The sequence below is a fragment of the Filobasidium floriforme genome (genome assembly GCF_021052385.1).
Source record: "Filobasidium floriforme strain CBS 6241 chromosome Unknown HD553scaffold_15, whole genome shotgun sequence".
Lineage (NCBI taxonomy): Eukaryota > Fungi > Basidiomycota > Tremellomycetes > Filobasidiales > Filobasidiaceae > Filobasidium > Filobasidium floriforme.
The window spans coordinates 427,241-436,152 of NW_025763636.1; the positions used below are offsets into that span (position 1 = coordinate 427,241).

An 8,912-nucleotide genomic window follows, 5' to 3' on the forward strand; every position below is an offset into this window, starting at 1 on the left:
CCATAGCAGCCAGGAGTGTTTCTGATCGGATGACTGCTGAGCTTTGCGGCTGAACCACTGACAATTGAGACCCCCGTCGGCTCTGTGATGTGTGTAGAAGGAGAAGTGGCAATTCCGTCTTGTCGACAGGGACCTGTTCTACCGGGCGAGCATCGTTTGGCGAGCTCACTACCTTCAAGCTTTGATGACGACATCGTGTGGCACGTCGCCGTCACGTATCATGATGAACAATCCCATCGGATCCAGAACTGAGCAAGGCCTGGCGCAAGAACGATATTCTGATGTAGTGATTCCGAATCCGTCTGGTCCGCTCCTGCGTTGTCTCAACGACGATGACGATGCAGGTGTCAGGCTGTCGTTCTGGTGGCAAGTGCAGTAGCGGTGTCCGCTGTGTTTTGCTTCGTTAGCAGCAGCAGTCCATATGAGTATTCGAATCAACAGCCAGCCAGTCCGTGATGGATTCTGGACAGGTCTAACGTAAGAGCAGGTGCGGCACGAGGTTTCGCATCGGTTCGCTCCGTTCGGCTGCACGACGTGCGCACTTGGTCATATATTTTCGCTACATAGTACGAAGAGAATAAGACGAGGATCACAGATTCCATACAACGTATAGCCTTCACTAGCTGAATCTATGCAAGCTGTAAGACTTCGGACATGGACGCAGACTATTTCCGTCGATCGCGCATCCGAAGGTCGATACTTGGAACGAGGAAAGGATGAAACGCAAGCGCGTCGAGGATCGCCGATCGTCAACGACTCGCGACCGAGATCTTCATCCGGTAATTACCTCAGCAGATCAGCAGTCGGGTTCAATTTCTGCCTCCGTGCCCTCCGACGGTCCCGCCCGCCGTGCGTGAAAAAAGCGAGTATTTGCATCCGGGGGGTGGGAACTTCCGAGAGTGGAAAGGGTGGATGGGAAACCCATGTCACGTCGTTTATTCTCGCATCATACTACATTCAACATGATCACACCATCTCTGACCTTCAAATGTACAGTCTCGTATCGCTTCTCGAGTGAACGAGATTTGGAATCGAGCTGCAGACAGTAGTATTTCGCGTTCAACAGAGACGTCGCCTTCTCTTTGACATCATCCGGTCGGGATCGTTTGCATCCGCGCGTCACTTTTCCCTCCGACCATCACCAGCAGCTGCAGTCGACGTTCACCATCATCCCATCCATCAATCACACATCCCCATCCACATCTCTACCTCGAATCCATGAACACCATCCGCAATCAAGAACCATCTCAAGATCCTGCTGAATTCACTTATCCGTCCACATACATAAAGAACACGCGACATCGCTCAAAGTCGACATCCCAATCTCCTCCCGGACGTAACGCGACGAACCCTATACCTACCGGAAACATAAGTACTGCCGACGATCAGAACTCGACCACCACTAGCAGCTACAACGACCACCACCAGCAACACGGCAACGGTCCGCTTGGAATTCAATCCCTCCTGACACCGAATCCGAATCTGGGCGAGAAAAGGATGGACGATCAGCAATCCCGACCGGTCAGGGGTGGGAGCGAGGAAAGGGGACGAGAAAGAGAACGAGCTGGTGCCGACGAGAATGTCGGAAATGCGAACGGGTCGGCTCAGTCTACAGAGGGCAGACTGGGCACAAGTCCGTACGAAAGGCACGGGCAAGGGCATACGGAGATGGGTCCTCCTGCGGGATATGCAGGTGACGCCAGCAACAAAGACAGCAATGGCAATGGCAACAACGGCACTGGTAGCTCGACAGCCGCTGAACATCAACGACCTGTCGAGGGTGCGCCTTCTCGAGCCTGGGACGACGTGATCGACGACGCTATCGATCCGATCCTCCGTGCGGCGCTGGACGAGAGAAGCAAGGAACACGCCGCCGCTTATCCTTGGGATCAGGGACAGGCTCGAGCTGAAGGACAAGGGCAAGCGCAGCAACGTCCCGAGGCTATGGGCATCAACAGCCTCATGGACGCCGAGAAACAGTCACAGACGCAAGCGGACCCGAGGGGTGCCGTCGCCTCGAACCAAAATCAATCGAGGAGGCAGGAAGATCCTCGGAGAGGGGGGTCTTACCCATCTCAAGGGCAGGGTCAGGGCCAAGGGTCGTCATTCTTTCCTAGACCGAACGATGGACCGGGCTCGAATGGGAACGGAAATACGCCAGGGTCATTGGAAGACGAGTATCGTAGACGAGAGTCGCAATCGTATGCCATGCAGCAACAGTTGCAGCAGCAGCACTATCAACAACAAAACCAGCAACAATCCGGCACTTCCTCTCAAGGCCAAGGTCCTCCTCGCCCCGAAGTCTTGCGTAACGCTCCTCCTTCTCTCTCGCTAAACCATCCCCTCAATTCTGCCCGGTCTACCAACACGACCTCGGAATCCGACGTCCGTGCCATCGGCATCCAGTCTCCTCGCGACGCTTATAACAGGAATCAAATTCAGAATCAAGACCATCTAGGGTCTGGGTCCGGGTCTGGGTCTTTGAACGTCAACGTCCCGAACGGGTATCAAGAGTTGCTGAACAGGGGAGCTGGGAGGTTTGGTACGGTTGCCGAGCAGGCGGCTTATAGGGCTGGATTTGAAGAGGCTTGGGAGTATCGCAGCAAGTATATGGAGGATGAGCGAGCTAGTGAGTGTGCGATAGTTCGAGACGTGCCCTTGTCTTTTTCCGGACAAGGGCGTGTCGGTGTCTCTGTTGCTGGCCGCGAGCATGTGGCTGATGCAAGCGACGCGGTCATTGGCTGCTATTACTATTTCTCGCAGGACGAGTTTCGTTGAACATGTCCACGGTACCACCGACCAGTTCGCTTCGCACGACTGGTAAGCATTAAGAGCAACAACCCAAGCTTACCCGTGCTCACCTGTATTCGGTCGTTTTGGTCTGACCAGACAACAACCCGGGTCCTTCGCCTGCCAAGGACGACCGAGTCGACCTCCCGAGTTCGCGGACCGTAGGGGAATATGCCGGGTACGACGGGTGGGAGAGGGACTCGCGAGACTACGCTCGGAACGGAGAGTGGTCGGCAGGTCAAGACAGGTAGGCCAGACTGAATGCTTAGGCATCAGTAGCATGTACAAAAAATGCTGACATCTCTCGTCTCTGCGCGCGATCCAGGTCTTATCAGATTCCTGGTACAGTCCCGGCCGCTCCCAATGACGGCTATCAATCTGGCTACATGACCTTGGGAGCGTCCCAAGGAGCCGGTTACAACTCTTTCCGATCCGAGCCATCGCCCATGGCCGGTTACAGCGGTCACGCCGACGGCAGGCAGGATCGATCGTCCGAGAGCATGACCCCGAACAGCAAGAACCGCAAACCACGGGCCGGAGACCGTCAAGCCATCTCGTGTAACATGTGTCGTCAGCGCAAGTCCAAGTGCGATGGGAACCCGCCTTACCCTTGCGGACCTTGCAGCAAGAAGGGCACCGAGGACCAGTGCATGTACGCGACATTTGTCCGACGACGAGGTCCTGCCAAGAAAAAGGAACACGGCTCGGGCCAAGGGTCCAACTCGCCTCCGCATGAGGGGTCGTACGGGATGGATGGGTTGCAGCGGGGCAATTCGGGTTCGGCCCGCAAGTATGATGAACAGGGTGGGAGGGAGGACCCCAAGCGGGTAAAGAACTGAAAAGATGATGCGACGCTTTCGCCCAATGTAATACGCTATGTAAAACAAGGACCGTTATCGCTGTATGGGATCGATCATTCGCGATTCAAAGGCGGAGAAAGGCAGGAAGCGCCTACAAGAACGAGGTCGTCGATTTGGTAACGCTGGTAGAGCGCAAACTTCAACACGGACTACCCTTACTGCGGCAGCGGGGCTAGACGGGATACAACACTTTCAGACAAGGACGGGTGCAGGGATCGGTTTCAAGTTCCTCTGAACGACTAGTCGCATCTGGACCCAACCAAATCCCCCATACAGGAAGTCAATCAGTGGGATACCAGCAAACATTGAGGGTGTTAGGAGCTTAAGAATGGCCGGTCATGGAAGACTTTTGTTTCTCGATGACATGCTATTGGCTACGTTGCTATTCATATTCCTGAAACTCCTGGTCAAGTACTGAGCATGGTATCGATTTTCGTAATCAAGGTCGGTTCAGCTGATTGATCTTTGTCCCTGATTTCCGGGATTAGCAGTGGGAAAAGGACTGACCATCGAGATCACGCGCAGCACAAGCGTCCATGAGATCATGTCGTTCCAGGCTAAAAGAGGGCGTGTGACGCGATTAGCCCAATCGGTAATGGTGTACGGAATTAGCCATTGACTCACTGCATGCAAGTCGTTCCCAAGGTATTCCACAGAATATCAGACGTCACGCTCTTCATCGATTTGACGTTCGAGCTAGCGTCCGCGTGCTGCAACCGGATGGCATCGAGGATGTATCGCGCGGCTTGACGATATCGTGCGAGTTTGATCAGCGAGATCCCAACGTTGAACCTGCGATCAAGCGGTAGGAGTCAAAGTCAGGAAGGCCGTTCGAATCTTGTCATAACGACGAGAACCACCCGGCGCTCACATGGCTCGGACGTAGCCTGGGTTGAGGTTCAGAGCTTGTTCGTAGTACTGTAAAGCTTCTTCAGATTTGCCGCCGTTGGCCAGTGTCGCTCCGAGCCGGTTGTATAGCATCCAGTCCTGCCATCCATTCGATTCTTAGTCAGTCCAGACGCCTAGATTAGGACAAGACACGAAAAGTCGACCCGACTCACATCCTGCCTGGCAAACAAGGCTGCCCGGAAACAGTCCTGCGCCTTTTCATACTCTTCGCTCGCATTGAACAGGACCCCCAGTGCTACCTGGACGTCGGCATCGATATCACCCTCAGGCATCATTCTTGCCATCCTCATCAATTCCCTCGTCAACACCTCGTGTCGCTGATTCTTGTGCGGGCCAACGTCGAACCTGCCGAGGTCCGCATCGTCTCCCTTGTTCTCATCCAGCCTCGAGCCGGAAGACCCTTCCACCCAACGTTCCAGTACCGAATGTCCTTCCCTGATCATCCCCTCGTTGGTATAACTCACGCTGAGTGCAAGATAAGCTTCCTTGCATTCAGGATCGAGCGAGATGCATTGGAGCAACGCCCGGATGGCTTGATCATCCCGTTCAAGTTCCTGCTGTTTAATGGCCAGGTCGAACCAGGCTCGAGAGGAAGAAGGGTCTTGCAGGACTCGGGCTTCGTGTTCGAGCAGATTCTGCGACGAGGGAAAGTAGTGTGCGTCAGTCGGCTCTTTGCAGATCTCAAACCATTGAACGACCTCACTCACCTGGTACTGCAACTCCATCGGCCCCGCAGCCTCCCCAAGGCTGATCATCTTCTCCATCTTGCCTCCTTCCAGAACATAAGGGTTCTCGCTGATGAACAAGTACTTGCCATCCATCCCAGCGCCCACTCCCCTCCTCTTATCCTGGTAATACCCTTGCCTCCTCGCCTCTTCCTGCTTCTCGTCCCCCAGGACCTTGTCCAGCGCGTCCTCGCTCTCCATCCACGCCTCCCGAGTCTCCCTTGATGTATACCCGCCCGTTCGCATCCGTTCGACGTGTTCCATCTCACGTTGGCGTTCTCGTGCGGTGGGGGTATGGTTGTGATTTGCAGCGAACGGATCGCGGGATCGCCTCGTCTGGCCGTAAAACTCCATCAAGCCGTCGTTGTCGAATACATCGTCGACATCGACTTCTTCCCGCGCCCCGGCTTCCCGCTCGACGGACTCTTCCATCCCACTCGCATTGCAGCTCCGGGCAAGATCGAGCGCCTCCTTCAGATACCTCGGAACATCCATCCCGTTCTCCCTAAACTCTTTCACACGATCATAAGGCACCCACCGACCTTCCTGATCGAAAACCGGTTGGTGGACCGTCGGGACCGCCCTCGAGAGGTCAAACTTGGGTCCATGCGGAATCCCTTCGATTCCCTCTTGTTGGGTTTGAGGATCGTCATTATCGAACCCTCCGAAGAAACAAGACCCGCGCCCCTCCGTGTCCACCCGGTCGAGTTCTTCCCCCTTCGCCTCCTCCAGTCCGCCCTTCGTTCTCATCGTCTCCCCTTGGTCCAAAGCGAGATCCTGCATCAATTCCAGAAACTCGGAAGTCCCAAACGGATTCGCTGTTGACTGTTCCGTTTGCTCTCCTTGTCCCTGTGCTTGTTGCTGCGCTTGAGCTCGAAGCATCTGGTCTGGCATCCCGGAATGCGCTTGATGGTGGTACGTCTGAGCGTCCAACGAGTCCGAATATCGTTGATGAGCTGGAAGATATCCCCATGCTGACCCCGATGGCTGCATTTGAGCATAACCTGACGGCCCAAATTGAGATTGTGGTTGTTGGTATGCAACCGCTGAACCTTGGTGGGGAGGACCGGCGGGATGTTGAGCTGAGAAAGACGTCCCCTGAGCTTGTTGTAAGCGCAAATGTTCGTCCGCCCAGCCGTTCGAAGTCGCCGGAGGTGGCATTTGCGACCGAGACTGGCTGAACGATTTAGCCCAGGCTACCGAGTCGGATCTCAGGTTTGGATTCAAAGAGGAGGAGCCTTGAGGTGGAGCATGGTCGTACAACGGGTATCGAACTTGACCTTGTCCTGGCAAGAGGAAGGAAGGCGGAGGTGGCGGTGCCTGTATAGCGTGTTGCGGGGTCGGAACGGGTCTCTGTTGTTGAGCGCGGGATGCGGACGGGGATGAGATAGTAAAGCCTGATGATTGAGGTAGTGCTTGGAATGGCTGGATAGCAGAGATGCGGGGTGTCGCGTCGAAGGGGTCAGCTCGTCCGACCATGTCCCGACCACTTTTACGCCTCGCTCACCTGAAGCGCTTGTCTTGACGGTCCTGCAGCCCCATACTGATTGTTCGAAACGAAGCCGTCCTATGATGGCCACAACGATGAACTTCAGCTCTTGATCGGTGCGTCTTTCGACGCTGTGCCTTTGCTCCTCACCCGCCTGGCTCTGCCGTCGACGTCCAGTCTCCCGCCGAGCGACTTGAGGTCGTTGACGGGTCCACACTCTGCCGGGCTCATGAACAAGGAGGCCATCCTGAATCGTTTGAACTGTTGGAGCAAGTTGTTGTGTAGGTCGCTTGTTGTGTTGGGATATGTCAAAGCGATCAAATGTAGCAAGTAGCCAGGTAAGTTACTGTAGTAAGAGTCTGGACCTCCCTCTATGAGCAGCTTCGGTTATCGAACGAACCGGCGATCGGCGACCATTGCTTATTGATTAGTCAGCAGAGTCACCCACACTTCCAAAGACACGTCATGGCTGATATCAAGCGATACTCTTTTCTTTGATAAGTTCGACTGCGTTCTCCTCGTGTCGGTGACGTCAGGCTGTGTTGTGAAAGGAAAGGGCGAAACTATTTTGATCATCGCCCCATCGCCATCCGCCATATTCATATCATCGTCGTTGATCGCCATATCACAATCACATACAGCACACAGTCGCATCGATACACACTTCACTGCAACTTGCTATCAGCCACCAGCTACCAAACTTGCTCTTCAATAATCTACAACCATGTCCCCTTACACCACTCAACCCGCCATCTCGGCTTACACCGGCGTCGCCCAGAAGCAGCAGGCTAGGATGACCACCGCCCAGCCTCCTATCGCCATGTCCAGCATGCGTGAGTCGGCTCGCCTTTCTCGGACATCTTGTTCGTCGCGATCGAGAGATCTGGGAGCCTGATCGTCTGGCTTTTTCTCGTTGCACACCCGTAGAACCGACGGCGGACGCACTGCACGCATCAGAAGAACAGAGGAAAGAGGAAGAGGCCCTCCGACTACGCGGAGGTGGATTCAACGACGTCTGTCCCGGTAAGCTTCGTGCTGCTCGACAACTAGTCTTGCTTCCATTCATCCGTGACTGATCGATTTCGAATCGTCCCGTTATGTGCAGGTCGATTCTGCTTCATCATCCCCTGCCCTATTCCTTGCAACGTGAGTTTCCTACCTTCCAGCCTCCACCTCGCCAGCTCCTTTCCCTTCCCTTCCAGACGAACATCGCGCACGCCGTCCAACCGAAATCAATCAACTGACTTTTCGCCAACTTCGCATTCTCGACCCATCTTGCAGTTCTGCGTCTTCCCCATCCCTTGTTGTTAAAGCACGACCCGATAGACGATGCGAGGTCGGGAGCCATCTCGTCCTTTCATCTCGCACTCGGATCGACCTGGATAGGATTCGGAAAACTGTATCACATTTACCTTTACCTCGCCTTCTTGATTTCGTACCGCCAAGCCTTTCCCGGATATCACACGTAACTCGGGAAAGGCGAGGACATACATATACACGCTCAGATACTTGGAATGATTTGACTTATCGGATATTGTTTTATTACCCTTGATTGTATCTTATCTGCTCTGGTTGTTTTAATCATTATCGCCATCTATATGTCGCCAACTATGCGTAGCCGCATCGTCCTACTATTGACGGATAGATTGCTCTTCGATGCTATGCTCTCGAACGTTGCGTACGTTGAATGCTTGGCGGAATATGACTATCAATAAATGGACGCATCACCAGCTTATCACGTCACAGGACAGCGCTCGAGAGCGAAAGAATTTCTGCCTGCTCACGGTTGATTAGCGTCTCATGTAGGAGAGAATAGTATACTCGTAGCGGGTAGCAGTGCTCTGCCAATCTAGACACGTTGCATCTGATCACCAAATTATTTGTAATTATATACGATCATCATGAGCTGACGACTTCCTTTAGCCACGACTCTTGCCGTTTACCACACGTGATCGGTCGACACGGCAGATAAAGCGACTGGATCGATACATCGCTCGCCTCTGCCGGTTTACCTTAATCGATCTCGATGAGAGGGACGGGTACTTCCGCAAGCAGCTAGATGTCTTGTATCCGCACGGTCCTTTGGTCGATTTGCCGGAGCTCAGGCACGACTTCAAGTAGGGGTCGAATCTGTTAAGC

At 54.2% G+C, this 8,912-nt stretch overlaps 3 protein-coding genes across 3 annotated transcripts; 2 read left to right on the forward strand and 1 right to left on the reverse strand.

The window, feature by feature from the left end:
• Positions 1–1,218: 1,218 nt before the first annotated feature.
• On the forward strand, positions 1,219–3,982 carry HD553DRAFT_357928 (uncharacterized protein; the record flags this gene model as incomplete). Its single annotated transcript, XM_046183894.1, has 4 exons — positions 1,219–2,629; positions 2,764–2,820; positions 2,890–3,037; positions 3,116–3,982. 4 exons carry the CDS (start codon positions 1,219–1,221, stop codon positions 3,627–3,629), a joined length of 2,130 nt encoding a protein of 709 aa, XP_046035444.1. The 3' UTR covers positions 3,630–3,982.
• A 152-nt stretch (positions 3,983–4,134) lies between these two features.
• Positions 4,135–7,019, reverse strand: HD553DRAFT_343420 (uncharacterized protein; the record flags this gene model as incomplete). The annotated part of the gene is made up of 7 exons (XM_046182872.1): positions 4,135–4,207; positions 4,275–4,442; positions 4,522–4,637; positions 4,712–5,194; positions 5,267–6,709; positions 6,792–6,851; positions 6,924–7,019. 7 exons carry the CDS (start codon positions 7,017–7,019, stop codon positions 4,135–4,137), a joined length of 2,439 nt encoding a protein of 812 aa, XP_046035445.1.
• A 478-nt stretch (positions 7,020–7,497) lies between these two features.
• HD553DRAFT_343421 (uncharacterized protein) lies at positions 7,498–8,084 on the forward strand (the record flags this gene model as incomplete). Its single annotated transcript, XM_046182873.1, has 4 exons — positions 7,498–7,606; positions 7,701–7,796; positions 7,879–7,919; positions 8,055–8,084. The coding sequence occupies 4 exons, from the start codon at positions 7,498–7,500 to the stop codon at positions 8,082–8,084; spliced, it is 276 nt and encodes a 91-aa protein (XP_046035446.1).
• Between the last annotated feature and the right edge of the window lie 828 nt (positions 8,085–8,912).